The 19,457-nt window shown below is 39.1% G+C and overlaps 1 protein-coding gene across 1 annotated transcript; it reads left to right on the top strand.

The window, feature by feature from the left end:
* The first annotated feature begins 4,507 nt into the window (after nt 1–4,507).
* LOC111342454 (uncharacterized) lies at nt 4,508–17,801 on the top strand. The gene is made up of 14 exons (XM_088728744.1): nt 4,508–4,877; nt 4,979–5,051; nt 6,380–6,590; nt 7,369–7,769; nt 8,514–8,639; nt 8,906–9,193; nt 9,456–9,758; nt 11,211–11,665; nt 13,087–13,181; nt 13,865–14,024; nt 14,919–14,979; nt 15,072–15,334; nt 15,961–16,171; nt 17,273–17,801. The coding sequence occupies exons 1-14, from the start codon at nt 4,845–4,847 to the stop codon at nt 17,440–17,442; spliced, it is 2,850 nt and encodes a 949-aa protein (XP_088584870.1). The 5' UTR covers nt 4,508–4,844; the 3' UTR covers nt 17,443–17,801.
* The last annotated feature ends 1,656 nt before the right edge of the window (nt 17,802–19,457 follow it).

The following is a 19,457-nucleotide window of genomic DNA, read 5'->3' on the forward strand; positions in this document are numbered from 1 at the left end:
TAAGTGGGTGAGGAGTGAAATAATCGTAGGTTTCCTTCGGGAATCCTAAAGGTTGCTCAGAGGTTATTTCATCATCCGAGTTAAGAATACAGCAGAGGCATTTTAACAACCATGATAACAGAAGTAAGAGTGCAAGGATATATGTTGGTGAGGGTGGCCTTTCCATGGCGACCTTGTATCGAGAAGACCTTTTAAGATTTACTGGTGACCTCCCTCACAGCTCAACAGTGGTAGCCATCACTCTTCCTCTTGAAAATACTCCCGGCGTCCTTCAAGTCACGTGATGTTTACTACCACTGTTTCAATTGCTCTTCTGCGGTTATTCGAAGGGAAAACATTTTTCAACATGGCAGATCTTAAGCGTGTAAGGACAAGCTTTGCAACTTTGTTTAACGTTAAAAGTTGAATTTCAGGCTAATTTTGGTATCAAACAATGATATTTTTTGCCAAATTTGTACTTTATTGTGCACTGGGCATAATCTGGACGGGTGCAACCACAATACTAATGCAAGTAAGTTCATTCATTTGCCCAAAATTGCATGGCAAAGTTTTGAATTAAACAACTACCTTATTATAGGAAATTAACAATGCATGTAATTAATGCGAATTTCAAAAATTCGCATTAATTACATGCATGATACCGTTACTACTTTTGATACTTGTTTCTTGTTGAACTTAAGACACAACATTATGTAAGTGTGTAAATTGTGCCGGCTAGTTGATGTGACGCCTATTGCAACCTAAAACGACCACAATGATTCCTGGTTTTCATTGCAGTGAACCGTTCGTATGGCAACAAATCCCAAAGTCCAGCATTTTGCTCCAAGAGCAACACCAAAAACATGTCAATCTTTTAAGATAAAAACTTGCTAAAAAAATCAACAGTTTGCGTTCAAATCACACCTCAGGGCCAGATCTTGGAGTTTGGCAAGACAATTCCTTCTCACTTTATCTGCCAGCCCTTGTTTCTCCACTTGATGAATGCCAGTGTCGCGAACACAACCGTTGCCTTGTTCATTCCCGAAAAGAGTTCTGGGTAATTCCGCCATAACTCGAAAAGGCAACTCCTATCATTTCCATTTCAAAGAATGATTAGAATCGTGTCGGGCCATCCAGTTCTACCAGCAAAATATCGCATCAATTGAAATTTTTACCGGACAAAACGCGGCCACATAGTCTTGGTAGGTCCTGGAAGCCATCCACAGATAGGCCCAAGAGACAACTTCACTTGTGAACTCGCCAACCTGGCAGTAAAGCATCGTTGGCGGTCCAGTCTACATGAAACCATCTCTCACCTCTGTTTTCCCTCAGAGGCTTGCCTCTACCCACATTCCAGCTCAATGATGCCGTCGTGAGGGCTTCTGTAGAGGGAAAATGGCTCGAAAAGCACTTATGAACGGCCAGAAAAGCGAGAAACCGAATCGATTTGAACGCATCCAAACACGAACGACAGAGCTGAATAACGTATACGCATGCGCTGGGTTTTGCCACGGAAACACGGATTTTGAGTAGTTCGCATGGTTGATTTCCTATTCTGTTGTTTCGAGGCGTCGTTTTCCTTGCCGCTTTTCTTTTACAAAACAACCTCCAAAAATTTGGTACACCCCCTAAAATTTTTCAAAATTAATTTTTTCCTTTAAACCTTTGGAAATAGGAAAGTGCCTTCGACGAAAACAGAGCTCCTCGGTTTTAAAGGTCAGTCCTTATTATTTTCCGCTAATTTCGCTAAATTTTAGATCTAGGACACTTGAGCCCGCGTTGTTGAAAAAAAAAAAAAAAAGTCTTTTTATAGGATTACACAATTACTGGTGAACCAGTAGTTTCCATTGTGGTCCTTGCAAACAAATGAAACACATGGTCTAAATTGAACATAACATCATTAATAAAAGAACATCATTAAGAACCCCAACCGGCCGGAGGCAAACCAGTTGGCTATTTACAAGCGTGGCCAAGGATCTGAACTCGGGGTTACCGTGAAACAAATCCACTGGTCAGGGTGGGACTCGAAGCCGGGAGCGGCGGATTACGAGTCCGACACTCTAACCACTCAGCCACACCGCCTCCATACCCGCTGACGTAGCATACCCGCTGACGTAGCATTTTATTATTCAGCTTTGTCAACACGAACTGTTGATCTAGGACATGTGACCCCAAGGTCTGAGCCCATGGTGTCTCAAAACCGAAAATATTGTAACGGATGCTCCATGTAAGGACCAACAAAGTGAGGTTAAGTTTGTATCGCCAAATTACAACTGAAAAAATATGGTTTTTTCGTATTCAAAGGGTTAACGAAAAGTAGACCTTTTTAATCGCAATAACATCCCTTCATCCTTGAGATAACAGACTAGTCCGCCTTTACGTAACCGTTTGGCCAGAGAAAAATGTTGAATAGAGAAGTCAAAATAATAGAATCACACTTGAGATCGAAGCGAAATCATGGCATCTCCATAGGGAGGAACGGTTACTAGGCAGCGTGAACGGTCACCAAGCAATTGGTGACATCTGGTCTTTTCGGGTTCAAAGCGAATTGAAATGCTGGCATTTACAATGTACACAGTATTACTCAAAACAGTCCCGTGAATAAATATTCAATGTCTTTCAGATTTGGGTTGAATGATGGCTAATGTGCTCTTCTCTGATTGGATGATAATGAACAATCCCTTTGCATGACGGATTGTCACATGTGCTCGTGTCAGTGACTATTTTTGTCTTCACTTTCAAATGTCACTCTGCCAAGGTTGTGTATAAATACTCTTTCTGTATAGCCGTCTATATTTAACAATTATTCGCCGAAGGCGAGGTGAATATCATCGAATAATCCCCGAGACAAAGTCGAGGGGATTATTCGACAATATTCACCGAACTTGAGGCGAATAATTGTTTTAGTATAATTTCAGAGCTGAGCAACAGAGAAATTTCTAAAAAATCATAACATTTTAGTAACATTTATTAACATTTTATTTTAACATTTTATATAAATCGCGTGGAGCGGTTTTTATAGCGTCATATAAGAAACTGCTCGACCAATCAGATTGCTGGAAACTCTTTGCTCAGCTCTGAAATTATACTAATTGGAAATATAAAATGCGTAGTTATTCCACTTCGAAAAATAATTCTAAAAGCATTCAAGAGAATCTCTACAATATAAGAACCTATGAATTTTTTTTAATGGATTATACGTAAGAGAGTCTTATGCGCTGCGAACTACCAAACTTGACGTTAAGTGAAGTTATATGCGCATGCACGCACGAAGAAAAGAACTACGGAAAACTAGAGAAAAGACTAGCACCACCTGCATTGCTGTTGTAATAAGATAAGTGACATTGTAAAACTTAGCAGTATATGCGTCATCAAAGTTCAACTACTTAAATATTCGTAGTCAGTTACCATGTAGATTTAACTGAGTAAACGTCTTAGTTCCTTACCCCGATCGATTGTCTTCCACGTTATAAAAATTCCTCCCAACCTTTGTTTGAACCTTTTATAATTAAGCTGGAACCCCACATGATCTTCCAGATTTGTTCGTCCCTTGTTGCAAAAATTCAGAGAGGAGTCGGAAGATAATGTAGGAAAACGACTCCAACGCTAGCGGTGTAGACAATCGAAAAGAAAATCACACTGAATCCTTTGGTGCACGGCTTGCTAAAGAGGCTAGCTCTTACTGGCGCTTTTGCCCCATCGTCCCCGTCACCAGCCTCGAGAATTCTTTAGAGACAGCCGGCAGAGAAATAAATTACAATGTGAAAAAGGTAACACTTAGAACGCCAAAAAAAAAACACATGTATTGTATTTTAAAATTCCTCAATCAGTAGGAGCCACTTGGTTCTTGTATCATTATCATAGCCATGTTTTGAGTTGACTTAAAAGGACAGAGTTTATTTATCAAAAAAAAAACTCGAGAAAATTATCATCGATGTCCTTGTTCTCTGAAAAAAAAAATAGCTGAGAAAATCCACAAAAATAAGCAGCATGTGTTTAAATGATTAAACCCTTTGTTTATCAGCTTTATATTGTTCTAGAAAATAAATCTATATATATTCCCCTAGCACACCCTAGAGCCTCGCCAGAGAGTTCCAGACTAATTTTCATACATTTCGTTTAATCAGGAAGCTGATACAAAGACTACGGGACGTTTGAAGCTTTAATAAAATAGTAGGGGGTAAACCAGTGAATAGGTTAGTTTTTACTCCGCGCTAACATACAAAGTTCCCAGTGAGTCGTCATTTAAATTCAAACACTGACACCAAACTAATGAAAAATAATTCTTAGTAACCCAAGAAAATTATCTTTCAAGTGGAATAGCTCATAAAATTTTAAGAACCACATTAGAATTCTTCACTGAGACCGAAATTGTTGTTCAGAAAGTCTGAGACATAAGTCATTAATTACGATGCGTTATTCCGTTCAATAATAATAATAATAATAACAATTTGCTCATGTAAAGCCTAGCCAGCGGCTAAGTGCAAAAGTCGTAATTGTGGACCTTGTACACTAATGAATTTTCATAAGACTGCATTGGAAAAGGAATTAGAACGTGACCACTTTGTTTTACAAAGTGTCACCTTCTCGAAGATAGCAGCTAGATAACACAAATTTTCCGCGTGCTTTAATACTTGACTAGAGCGTGTTTTTCCGTTAGACACCTTGCGCCTGTCGAGACTTCTGCGGTAACGTCAAGATTAATAATTCTACACCAAATTGCAACGCATTTCAAAACTACTTTTTACCGAAAGTAAAACAAACTATTGCACGTCTGAAAATTCATTGTGAGTACTCCTCAGAGGATTTGTAGCATGCGGAGACTGTGTTAACAGAGAAAGAAGTGAAGCACTACTGAAGGAAATATGATAGAAATACTGCTTTTGTACCTTGATGTGGTACGTAATGTGAATTATTGTTTAAGGATAAAAACATATTTCGAAAATCTGATGCTTATTTCTTTCGTTCCACATTATTACTTTCTTATTGGGTAAAACAGGTTTTACACACTTTCACCTATGCCACTGGATCAAACATAACAGCAGCAAGGTCATCAAGTTCTGCCATTGAGGGTGAGTAAACGAAGATGTTAGAGTTTATTTGAAACTGTACCGTTTTTGCCTCTCAGTTCCTGACGAAGCCTCCGGAGATTCATGTATTAAGTAGGTAATTTATCATCTTTTAAAGGATTATTACAAAGAGAGAATAATTACAAAAAGATGTCGTGTCCTATTTTGAGAAGGTTTCTAAATTTCCTTCTCCGGCTTTGGGTTGAATTTGGAACCGATCACGTCTTCTAGTTATGTCGGGCAGTCATTGATATTAAAAACACTATCTATTGTTCTAATTTTAATGAAATTTTCAGTCTACTTTATGTTAATGAATTAGGAGCAGCAGTTAAAATAAAGATATCACACTGTGTGGCCAAAAGATTCGGTTCAGCTCGATTCTTGTTACATAATGTTCACGTGAAGAGAAAGCAACTTTAATAAAATGAATGTTTATTTCGAGGATGGCAACCCCACATTGCGAGCATAAATTCCACCTGTACAGGATGAAATGTTTTATTAAGTGAATCGTAATGTAAATTGCCAATATGCAAATGAGCCAGGCCGTTGAGAAAACCATCGCCACTCAGAAAAAATGTCAATATTTGCAACCTAGCCGCTCGGAGCATTATCCCTTGTTTTTAACGCGGACTTTCTGACTGTTTTTCGCATCATGAACACGTAGCTTAACGTCGTGTACTTTCCCACAGTGACAAAGAACTAGATTGATGATTCAGAAACTATTAAGACCAAAATTACGGTGTAAACGTCAGGATTTAGGTAATCAAATTACGGGTGCTCTTTACATCATGACTACACTTTAAATTTTGGAAATAAAATATGAATAGAAATGTGCAATTCATGTGCGTTAATGGAGATGCGTGAGGTCAAGATGGCTCAAGATATTTGCCGGGTAGCGTGAGCTCAAGATATTTGCCGGGTAGCGTGAGCTCAAGATATTTGCCGAGTTCTCTTCAATTTTTTTCGATTTATCACATGGAAAAAAGATTTCTCTTTATTAACGATCGAGAATGACTTGTTTATTTTGAGATTCAGAAAAGAAAGCCAAATGTGTTTGTAGCACAACAAAGCAACAAGTGTACTTTATGTTTTCTTTGTTTTGACCATCTTCTGCCGTCTTTTTTTGCGACTTCATCTCCGACATTTTCCGAGAATTACGAACTTTGTAAGTCCGCTCCAAGCGCCTCTGAGCAGGCAAGATGGGCCCCTCTTGCCTACTCTAGTAGCCAATAAGAACATAGGATTCGCTTCATATTGCCTCCATATATCCAAAGAGTATCCCTCTCCAAAATGTAACAATTTATCCATTCTCGTGAAATTTTCATTTTCAGATAGTTCTTTATATTTTCCCAAGAAAGGAGTTGATGATTTTATCAGCGTATCGGGAATGCCTCGGTTGACAAACTTCACTGTGTGTTTTTGGATGATGTCGAGCGATCCAACAGGAACTCCTCTCAGCTATGCTGTGTCACAACAGCCCAATGAACTGGTCATTGACTACGAGAAAGATGGCTTCCTGTTCACACTTGGAAAATTTTCAAGGTGTGCATTTCCGCAAACTAATCGAAAGAAAGGAAGTGTCGAATTAGTAAATAGTTGAAATCATATGTGGTTGGCTCAGCACAGCATCCTGGCTGCGTTAAATTATAACACCATGTGGATCCCCATTATTGGATCCCTTGGTTTATTCCTTTGTGTCTTCTTCTGTCTTACGATGGATCAAGTCATAATACAAAATTGCAGTTTGTTTAATTCGTTTATTGCGCAATGGCGTAGCATAGAAGGTTTATAAGCAATTGTATCTAAACATCATAACTGCGATGAAATAGGTCTGAAAATAGGTGCAGCTTACAAAAACGTTCCTTTATCACTTAAATTATTGTTTTTACTCTTCTTTACAGTCATTGTTTGTTTAGAAACTAGTCATTACTTATTCCTGGGCCCGGGTAGGGGAGGATTATTTTTAGAGGTAGGATCACTTCGTTTTCAGGGGTAACGGAGGAGGGATCAGTAGCTACCAACAGAGTATAAAGAGGGATTAAAGAAAACTGCCTGGCACTTTACTGCCAATGGGCCCGCCCCGTCGGTGGGGTGGGTGGCATCGGTGGGGTGGGGTGGGGTGGGGGGCGTCGACGGGGGGGTGGGAGCGTCGGTGGGGTGGGGTGAGGGGTGTCGGTAGGGTGGGGGGAAGGATCTTATAAATGTCACAGAACCTTACAAGGGGATCAGGTAAACTTTATCGTAACACAACCAAAACCCTCCACCTCCTCCCCAGAGGATAAACAATTACCAGTCCTTTATCCGTTTATCAAATTTGCAGAAGAATATCTGCATCCGCTAGCGATAGCCTCTGGCACCATATCTGTGTTTCCTGGGAAGGAAATTCAGGATCATGGAAATTCTACATCGATGGAGATATGAAGGATCAGGGTACAAACCTTGGGAAGGGCCGTGTGATAAATCCAGGTGGTATCTTGATACTGGGTCAAGAACAAGACTCATTTGGAGGCGAGTTCTCGCATTCTCAGTCCCTTCAAGGGATGCTTTCAAACGTTAACATATGGAATGTATCACTTTCTCCAAAACAAGTGAGGGAGATGTCACAAATGTGTCTACTAGATGAAGCTCCCAATGACAGAGTGTTTCAGTGGCTGGATTTCGTTAATGGAGCTCGTAAAGGAGGAGTAAGGCTGGTGAAAACTTCTCCTTGTAAGATAGAGAGTAAGTGATAGAATCAAACAAAATTTTTAAGGGGAGTACTGTCGCTATTTTCGCAAGGGTGGTAGAGGTTATAAGTAGAGCATGGAAAATAGGGACCTACGCAAACATGTATTGTGTAGGATAAGTCTCCGAGTATTTGAACGTCCCGTCAACGTTAAAGAAAAAGAAAGAGCGATTTGATTTCCACTTTAATCTGCAATATAGTAACCAGAAATATGTCAGTTTAGTAGCCGACCCTTGCAATGAAATTCACTAGAATTTATCAGGTGTCTGGCTATCAAAAATAACCTCAAAGGTAACGTATTATGTTGTTATCAATCATAAATCAGTCAAGATATTTGATGGTAGTCATTTAATATCAAAGTGATCTTACCTTTCTATTCCCAACAGCCAAAGTGCACTTTTTGTATCAATCCGCTCAGAGCCGTAATTTTTTTTTTCTGTTTTCTTACAAAACGGGCAACGATCCACGCAGGGAAATATAGAGTCCAGTAGATTTATTGCGTATAATGGAGAGACAAAATCTATAAACATATTTAACAAGATGAAAAATTAACCCTAAAATCTGAAAATAACAGAAATGTCTCACAACAAGCTACCTTGCAGAATGAAGACCGAAATCTCTGGAGAAGTTTACTTAGTTTCCTAGGAATCATACACACAATCTTAGGTCTTAGTGGTTTTAGTCCCATTCAACTGTTTTTTTTTTCAAACTTTTTCAACTTTTGTCACTTTCTCTTTTAGCGCTCTGGAGTGCTTGGGCTAAATGTAGCAAGACTTGTGGTGAAGGAACTCAAACACGCACACGAAAGTGTAGGTCCCAAAACTGCACTGAAATGAGGGTCTGCCAACCTATAAAACCCTGTTCAGGTACGGTTTGAGCAAAATAAATACTAACTTGAGGTGTGCCCCTGGCCTTCTCCTTATAAAAAGTTCGAATCCTTTGATGGACTAAAGTAATTGTTTAAGCGGCTCCCCTGGCCTGGCCTACTAACTATTTGCAGAAATACCTTCTTCTCATTTTACCCAAGTTATCAGAAGACAGGTGAATTATGTACTCATCTATGGTGCAGAAGTTCCAGATCTCATTACTGTGCCAAATAATTTCTCAAAAGCTTCTTCATTTCCCTTCATAGTGCCTAGCAGTAATATCCAAGTTAGTAGCACCAGTTCCACATCTCTCTATGTCAGTTGGACTTCTAAATGGCAGAGTCTTTGGCCTCGTGAACTAAGGCAAATTCAAATAATTTACAACACCTCTGAGAATGAAACAGCTCAAAATATCACGGTGAATCCATTGAAGAAATCTGTGGAACTACAAGATCTTTCACCTTTTTCGGAATACTGCGTTAGAGTTCTACTTGTAACTCATAAAGGAACAGGACAGCGATCAACTTGTGTTCATGGGAAAACGCAACAGAGTGGTAAGTACAAGGTGTCATCTACTGGCACGCTTATTTGAGTTTCAGCTGTTGGCGTGGGCGCCAATGAGACTACTGTAGACTATTTTGCGAAAATTACGCTCTTGTTGTTAAGATTTATGTTAATATCCACATTGGAAAAATAATAATAATAATGTTCACTTCATGGCAGGTTTAACTTTGTGCCAAGTTAGCGATCGTGGTTGGTTTTTCGTTTATTCCGTTCTTTAATAATTTTTGACCAAACGTTCAATTTATTTTCTAGTTCCCCGCAGTTCTCCCACAGGTTTTGCAGCAAACAATCTCTTCAGTCCCTTTCAACTCTATGTGACGTGGAAAACATTACCTGAATACTATTGGCAGGGGATCCCAAGAGGATATTCCATAAGACTTCAAGTCAAGCATACTATCCATGAAGAAAACAGAACATGGACTGGGGAATTCGTCATAGTACCGTATTCAACTGGGGCATTACTTAAAGGACTTCAAACATATACAACTTACAGCCTACAGATTGCCGCTGTCACAGAAATAGGCCCAGGCCCGTACAGCACAGAAATTCTTGTAGGTTAGTTTGTTAGAAACATTTAACGCGGTGTTGACTATTGTTGTTTTCAATTGAGTTGTCGAAACTAATCCTCGATGGACTTGACTCCTCTCCACCCTAAAGAGCGGAAAACGTTTCCTTGTGACTTTCGTCTGGTCTCTCTTCGTATCCAAGTGACGAGTAGGATTTGATAAACATGCCCTTCACGGCACACATGGCCCTCCTATAAGATTCTGATTAAAGCAGTTTCGATAATGTGAATTATCAAAACCTGGATCGTATTCATATGCAATTCAAGAGTTTCACTGGCTTAGCCATCATGAGTTATCGGCCATTTTACCATGCGCGCACGAAGACGAGTTTAACCGGAAGTATTTTCGTACATTGTAACATCCCGTCTGTTCTTATAAAATAAAGTTGAGAAGATTTTAATAAAACATTTATTTCACATGCACCTGTTGGATATGAGATGGTTATAGTCAACTCCGCCCTAAGGGCCTCACTGGCTATCTATCATCTCATATCCAACACGCGCTCGTGGAATAATCGTTGATTAAAGCATTTATTGTCAAGCTCTTGCGTTATGTAGACTTACAGCCCATACTTTGTGAAGGAGTTTACAGCGATGTGAAAACAACTTTTAGGGCTACCTCATGAACATTTGGGTCCATCAGGCCCTGGTTACTCGAAGGTTAGATAACGCTACGTACCCACTGGTTAAATCTCTCTCCGGTGGATAGCACAGTACGTTTTGCTATCACTTAAACCACTGGGTAACGTCATCTATCCCTTAATACAACTAGGCCCAGGAGTATTGAAACGTTCTAAACAGTTTAGTGATACCGGAAGTAACCAGGATGGATGGATGGATGGATGGGTTAGATGACCACTCCCCTTGGGGCTTTTCAGGGCCATTCTTACAACACTCTGTGGGGGACTTTGCCAGACTGCTTGTAGCAGTTTACAACGAATCAAAGGAAGTTGAAGATGCCCCCTCCTCCCCAATTCCCTGTAAACAGGCCAGACCACATCACAGTGGGTTCTTTAACGTCCCCTGCCTAACTTAATTAACCAACCAATAGATGCAGGAGACGGGACCTACAGTATATTCGTCTTTATCAGAGAAGACTAGAATGTCTATCCATTTCAAGATATTATAGAAAGGTAGCACATTCTCCTCAGTTTTTTTAAGACCTTGAGTATTGGTCCGGCCGGGGCTCGAACTTTCGACCTCCCGCTCAACAGTCCGGCGCTCTAACCAATTGAGCTAACCGGGGAGGCGGTTGTGAGGCAAACGATAATACGTCATTATACTGTACTCACCACAGCCTTTTTGACGATAATTCTTATATTCAAGTAAATTCGTAAGTGAGCAAAGCGTTTAATGTTCATTTCAGCTTTGAATGGCGAAACTGAGAAAGACACGATGACAAACGAAAAATGTTCAACTTTTCTTTATTTCTATCTTTTCAGAAACGTGTCGCTGTCCCAAAAAGATCTACGTGAACTGGGTGAAACTTCCGCAGCTTTGTGTCACGCAACGTACACAAAGCGGTAAAGTACCCGGGGGACTTTTCCCCGAACTGGTTCACGACATGATACGTCATGTTTGCGGTACATGTCATCAACATAAAAGAACTGAAATTATCTTCAATCAAGTTAACGGGAGTTTTGAAGATATTACTGGTACACACAATGAACATATACATTTGAATATGCCTATTAGGATACTGCCTCAAGTACCTATCTCAGGGGAGGGGTGGAGACTCTTGCTTTTAATGGAGGTACCAGGGTTTGCGCTTGTCATGAGGAAGCCCACTGTAGACACATATGCAATTTTTCTGAAGTCATCTGTCCTTAGTTGCTGGCCTGCTTTTGCCATGATGCTTGCGATGTGTCTCATTTTTGGATTGGCGGCCTGGGCTGTGGTGAGTAAAGCTTTTGCTCTTTCACTCCCAGATCTCATTGGTAATTCTCCTAATTGTCTGCCACACGACGTCTATGTTGTTAGTTCAGAGAATTTGGTTTTGAATCAAATAATAATGCCTTGATTGATATTTTTTTTTTTCACGGCTCATTACTTGCCTTGGGTCAGCCATGATACGGTTTCTTTACGGACAAAAAGTGCTTTATGTACAACATTTACATAACTTGGCTAACTTCCTTTGAGTCACGTGCTCTTTAACACCATTTAATTTTAAACGACAATGACTGTATAATGTGACTGATGCATACTATTACTTCGTGAAGATTATCATGATGGCCGTAATCATTATTAGTATGTACTAAAACAGTGGATAGCGTTGAAAGCGCACTCTGATTGGGTATTCAACTCCGAATGTCCTTTGCTATTTTAATTGTAATTGTAATTGTAATTGTAATTGTTGGAGAAATAAATGAGCAAATTATCTTTTTTTGCTTTATTATCTCACTGTGTTAGTACATACTAAAACAACTAGTCACGTCAGTATTGGTGGTAATGGATATTAACCTCACCGCCTCGCAACTTGGTTAATATCCCTCATTAGTATATTCTAAAACAGTGGATAGCGTTGAAGGTGCACTCTGATTGGCTAGTCAAACTCCGAATATCCTTTGCTATTTACCTCCGAGCAACCCGGGAAAAAATGGCGTCCCGGTTTGTATCCGTGACAAGCGAAAAAATCACTCAAATCAATTATTGGTGGTGTATATTATCTCACTGTTTTAGTATATACTAAAACAACTATTCACCTCAGTGTCGGATGTTAACAGTGGATATTTACCTCGCCGCTTCGCGGCTCGGTAAATATCCACCACTAACCACCTCCACATCGGTGAATAGTTGTTAAGTAGTCAGCTCCATTTTGGTAAAATAGGTGTTAATTATTACCATCATTGTTACTCTTGTTACTGTTACTGATGATGTAATTTTTAGCTATACATGACTACAAACAGCGTTTAACAGCATTCTATGCTTTTAGACACAGGGAAAACATAACATTTACCAACAACACGATTAGGAACGACAAGAACGTTACGTCAAGGTTGAAAGGTTAATTTAGCAGAATGGTGATACATTACCGATTTTCAAAAACACTCCAAATTCATCATTGTTAGAGAAAACCAAACAGAGGATTACAACCTCGGTAAATTTCTCTTTCTCAGAGGCAAGACTAGTCAGTCAAAAGCTGAATTCTGCCTGAAGTGTTGCAGATGCTTGACAGAAAGTTCTCCTTAGGGCCAGTTTTAGCCTGAAATCTGTAATCTTTTCACCAGTCTTCCACCAATCTTTCACCAATTGTTTACCAATCGTCCGATTTAAAAAACCTGTCTCCCTCTTATCCCAACCACGTTATTCTCCATGTAGGAGATGTACTTAAATGCTAAACATTTTCCGCCGCGTTTTACGAGAGGCTGGAGGGAAGGAGTGTGGTGGTCTTTTGTTTCCATGACGACTGTTGGGTAAGTAATAGGAAATAAAAGCTGATGATCAAGGGGCACCAAGAGAACATAACCTGATCTAAATTTAAAATAGACTTAAAAAATTTCTCATGGGTCATAGGGATAAATTCTCTCAGTTAATATTCACATGGGGCATTCTCTGTCAGGTAGCCTAAAATCAAACGGTTACAAAAGTGCCCCAAACACTTATCATATTCGTGCAAACCAGCACAATTTTTAAAAGAAGGACTCCTAACGCATGATTTGAGACGTTTATAGTGTTAAGGAATGCGTCAATAGCATTATTTGTATCTTAGAAACAACGTAAGTCTATTTTCTGGGCTCAAGACACCAAAATTACTTATACCCTTATACATATTTCAATGTCTAATGCACCTGGTAATTTTTTTTCTTTTTTTATCATGTGGTGGATGAATGGTATAGACTAAATAACTACAGAGTTAAATTTTCCTTGTTCATAATTTATAATTTAAGGAACTCAAAGTAGAATTAAGACCTTCAAAATAGTATTAAAAGGATGTAATAGGATTGGATTGCAGCTTGAAGCGCGCTACGGGGCAAAGCTTATGGCAATCAGATCCGTTCATTGCTAAGCCCATTCATTCAGCCATTCGCCTATTTTATGAATTTAATTACTTGTTTATTCTTCATTAAAAGTGTGTTAAATTCTTTCAATAACACAGGTATGGTGATCTTCATCCAATATCAGTGCCTGGAAGACTTCTAGGTATTGTCTGTTTCGTTGTGGGTGCCGTCATCAGCGCCTTATTTGTATCAGAATTGACATCATTGGTGACGGTTTTTACAGTTAATACGGTAACTAATCCTGAGAGGGGAAAAGCGGTTAGTACAACTTTTGTCAGCTTATTTCTTTAGTTCGGTTTGTTACTTCATCGACGGTCTTAATGAACTTACGGCAACCTTATCATGCATACTTCATGCATCTTGTCATCAAGTACGAAGATTATTGTTCATTAACTATCTGCGTATGCGTCACGTCTTCGTGAAGACGGAAATATAAAGTACAGTTAATAAGTGAAACCCTTGCTTCAATGCTAAGCCGATTTGCGAAAAATTGGACCGGTTACCAAGGCTGGCAGGTTACAAAGGCTGGTGTTTGCCAGTCTCTACTTAGTGAAAACAAAGTGATGGCATTTTCGACCCCAGCTAAACTCAGAAAGGAAAACTTTTTAAAATGAGTCTAACACTTCATCATCACTAAGTCCACGAATAAGGGAAAAATTGATGATCGATGAATTGAAGAAATATATGAATATTCTATGTTACCGTGCGTCTTTTCAGTAGGGGATCCCCGACTACGTCAAAATGTGGTAAGAAAAACAGTGGCGCACGAATAACAGCCGGGTGTGTCCCTGTTATTCATACCGTGTTTTGAAGTCTTCTGTGATTCATTACTGAACACACCTACTGCAATACCGAATCTATTTGTTTTATATAAGAAAGCAGCAACAAACTGTCAATGATGACGTCATATATGGGTCTGTCCTTCAATAGACCATGAGTAACAACCAATCAAAATGACGCGTGCGTAATTCAGCTTATAATTAAAAAATAAATGGCCAGTAAGTGATTTAATTGGAAAAAATAGGTGGATGGAAAGACAGAATCAACCAATGCTAAAGTTTTCATCAGAACTAAGCTTGTGTCACTAATCGAAAAAAAAGGTTGTACCACTGGGACTTTAACTACTCCCTTCTAATAAATTGAATTTTTCAGATTGGCGTGATTAACGGTTCGCTTGAACATCGTTATGCTCTGAGAATCAATGGAAGCAAAGGTAACACAATTGTTTTGACCAAATTAATCATAAAGCATTCCTTTCATTTACAAACTCCTAAACAAGGTTACAATAGTTTATTTAAATTTCAGGGACACTTTACTACGCAACAGATGCTCTGCTACCTGGCCTTAAATCAAAAGTATTGGATGGTGCTTTAGTGGACTTTATGTCTGTGAACTCTTTCATGAGGGACTTGGACGATCCTCACTTTACAATTTATAAAATTGTTCCAAACAGGTTTTATTACGGAATTAAATTAAATGGAGAAGCAAGACATTATCTCGGAGCGTTCAAGGAATACTTGAAGACCATGCCGATAGAGAATAGACTACAAAAGCCAAAAGTAGACCAGGTAAGACAATTGCTGCTTTGAAAACTGGTTAAAATTAGTCAAAGTGCTCAAGACTTTGACCATGTTGTTTCCTTAAATATATTTTGGAAAGTGAACAGAATTTTCTTCGATGATGATACAGTGGAACCTCGATTTAACGAACCTCTATATAACGAAGTCCTCGGTATAACGAACGATACTTCAGTTTCAGCCCGGCTAAAGTTACAGTAAAATGTATGCCACAGAACCTCGATACAGTGGAACCTCGATTTAACGAAGTGCAAAGAGACTGGGGAAATTGGTTCGTTATATCGAGGTTCCGGGGCATATGTTTTGCTGTAACTTTAACCGGGCTGAAACTGAAGTATCGTTCGTTATACCGAGGACTTTGTTATATAGAGGTTCGTTAAATCGAGGTTCCACTATGTAACGAGCCCTCGATATAATGTACCAATTTCCCCACTCTCTTTGCACTTCGTTAAATCGAAGTTCCACCGTACAAAGAATACAGGGAATGCCGTAACGTAGAAATGCAGTTGATTGAATTGAAAATGGTTCTCCATGGAAGTGTTCCATAGATCATACCTTCGTCTAAAATTGTACTCTTTGGAAACCCTTTGAATGAGTTTTGCTTTCTTTTGTTGTAGGGAACTTTCGATCATTCTACAGAAGCCATACCTACCATGGAAGCGATTAAATTTTTTGATCCAAGAAATTTTCTTTATCAGAAAACTTTAAAATTCACTGGTTTTGCTGTGATCAGTTTGGTCACAGGTGGTCTCGTCTATCAGGCAATACAGATATGGCTGAAAAGGAACGCAAAGCGTGCTGATGATGTAAAAGGTGGTCAACAGAAAGGTAGAAAGATTCAACCTTTTTGAATATCTGAGTTCTGGTCATTCTCAAGATAAATGTTTTTTGAAGAACTAGAAAAAATGACGTGAGAGCATTTGTTATTCCTCATCATTGAAGGGATCTTGAGTCAGTCCGACCTTAAAGTAATTCTACGAATACCGTCAAGTTTCAGACCCAGAGAGAATACTCCCTGCTTCGGCACCATGTTGCTCTTGGGATGATGTTATTTTATTATCATTCCCAGTTCGTTCCGCTCCTGACTATACTTAGGGACAAGACCAATCATTATTTATCACCAGGGGTGGTCGGAAGACTTGGAGAAGGATCAAATAAATAAATAAATAAATGAATAATAAATAAATAAATAAATGATTTAGCAATGGACATCCACTGGGTGGCTATTCTTGTCCACTGTTCCAGATCGAATTGGAATTTGGAATGTTGGTTTTTGCGGAGGGAGGAAAACCGGAGGACCCGGAGAAAAACCCTCGGAGCAAGGACGAGAACCAACAACAAACTCAACCCACATGAGACGCCAGGTCCGGGAATCGAACCCGGGCCACAGTGGTGGGAGGCGAGTGCTCTCACCACTGCGCCATCCCTGCTCCCCAATCAAATAGATACACAAATAGATACACATTTACTGTAACTTTAGCCGGGCTGAAACTGAAGTATCGTTTATCAAATAGTTTTCAGGGGGGAACGGAGAGGGAAGGGTGGGTAAAGTGAGTCTTCACTAGCAGAGTACAAAGCAGGGGCTTCAGAAAATTGACTGCTAATGGGGGTGGTCATTAGAACATTGCAGAGCCTTAGGGGGGGTATCAGGTAAATCTTATGACACAACCAAAGTCTTCCAATCCCATCCCCCCTCCCTAGGGCGATATATAATGACTGGTTGTCCAGTTCCTTAAAGCTGTTTACTTATACTTTTGAAATTCAGTTGCATTCAGGTTTCCTACCTGAAACTGACTAATTAGCTTGTGTACTCAGTTGATCTCGATCAACTTGAACGATAAAAGTTTTATATACATGTTGTCCCTTCCCCTTTGTTTCCTTTATTTTCCATTTTGTTCCGTAACTTTGTATTTTCGTTCTTATCTAAAGCTCGTCCTAGTGATGCCCAGCTCAAACCAGGAGAGATTCGGGCGCAAATGAGGCAGCTTTTAGAGGAATTTCACGGACGATTTCAGAAGACATATCTCGCTCTTAAACTTAAGCACAGAAAGGAACTGTTAAAAGTTCGACAGAAAAGAACTTATACTCTGCTAGCGTAAACATGGGAAAAAAAAATCAGATGAAAGCTGAAATCGCGGACAACAGGAATTGCCATTAATCTTGAGTGCACAGTCACTTTGCAAGTGGTTTTTGCTCTCATCAGTAAACACGATTATCAGTAAATCTCTAAATGAAAATTCAGTTAGTTCGGCGCTACATTGTCCTTAAAGCAACCACATGGCAAAGTTACCTTCTCGACGAGCCGTTTGAGAAATCATCCAATTGAGAAATTCCGAAATTCTTTCTCTTAAACCGCGCTGTGAAAAACAAGTTTGAAAACGGAGCAACCAGTCAATTATTCTGAACTTAAATATAAAATTTGATAATGTCAGAAAAATAAAATCTTTGTCGTTGCTTTTGGCGTTCAAAGTGTTCTCTCCTCCAGACCAAAGGCCTTTACCAAATTAAAATCCGGGAACTCGCCCCGTGTGGCGCCATTTTACAGGATGCGGCAAAATGTTTCAGTTTACCATGGGTATACAGGCAATTAGTATAATTTCAGAGCTGAGTAAAGAGTTTCCAGCGATCTGATTGGTCGAGCTGTTCCTTAGATGACGCCATATAAACCGCTCCACGCGGTTCATATAAAATGTTAAAATAAAATGTTAATAAATGTTACTAAAATGTTATGATTTTAGAAATTTCTCTGTTGTTCAGCTCTGAAATTATACTAAAACAATTATTCGCCTCAGGTTCGGTGAATATTGTCGAATAATCCCCTCGACTTCGTCTCGGGGATTATTCGACGATATTCACCTCACCTTCGGCGAATAATTGTTAAATATAAAATAGATTTTTGACCTATCAGAGTGCACGTTGTGCGATAACTGTGAAAAATATACAATCCTTGGCTTATGATAAAAGAATTTTGGGAACTTGATAAAGGAAGAAAGGGCATTCACTTTTTGCAATTCTTGACAGTCTTGTTTTCTAATCCGGGATCTGTTTTAGGTGATTTATTTATTGTTTTTCTGTTGGATGGTGGTCTTTGGAGCAACATGAATGCAGTCAAATAAATTGGTTGGCCGTCAGATAACAAACATCTTATTAAAGCTTGAGAGCCACTGACCATAAATATCGAGAATCCGCGGACAGTTGCAAAATTTCGTAATTCATTTTATTTTTTGTAGATGACCCTTTTAATGAACTTTCTTCGAAAATTATATCAAAAACTTCTTGAAAAATCGAAAAGCTCAAAATACGCCTAAGTGGCCGTTGTCTCCCCCTTAAAGCAATGAAAAATTATGCAACTTTGGCAACTTCGTACGCTACAACGCGACGCAATCCCGCTTTTAAATTTTGTATGCTAGCAGATGGTCCTTTCATCTCCTAGAAAATGTTAATTTCTTGTTATGTTGTTACGTTAAGTCTGAATAGCGACCTGTTGAAATTAAGTACTTCGCGTCTCTTTCGCGAAGGTAAAATAGAGGTCAACTTCAGTGGCCTACGAAAAGGTCTGCCATATATACTAACAAATCATAATGTACGTCATCTTAAAGCTTTATCCTTGTATTTTAATTCCTCTAATTATCTATCTTGGCCCGCTATAAACGGCACGTCCAGGTTTAAAAGCCGGTTTAGGCTAGTAAGTAAATAAGTAAGTAAAACCTTTATTTAGACACGTACGATAAGTATTGAAGCTGTGCAGCCTGTGAGGTCATGTATAAAATAAAAAGATACATAAACAATAGTTGTAATATAGTATAAAATAAGACGTACGTATAAAGATAAGATAATGTTTATATTAATAATTGATAGTATTACCTAACTAATAAAATTATAGACCTAAAAATACTTCCTTTTGGGAGGAGCTATCTATTACAGGATAAATTAGAGAAGTCAATGTCCCTGACCAAAGGAAGCTTGTTAATTATCCAAGAGAAACTTTTGACACTATGCGCGTTACGGCACTCGATTGGAAGGTAATTCCACAAAACTGAACCTCTATAAGATATGGAATGCTTTTTGATATTCGATTTAAAAGGTGGGATTTCCAACTTAAGACTGTTCCTTA

The sequence above is a fragment of the Stylophora pistillata genome, chromosome 7, assembly GCF_964205215.1.
Source record: "Stylophora pistillata chromosome 7, jaStyPist1.2, whole genome shotgun sequence".
Classification (NCBI taxonomy): Eukaryota; Metazoa; Cnidaria; class Anthozoa; order Scleractinia; family Pocilloporidae; genus Stylophora; species Stylophora pistillata.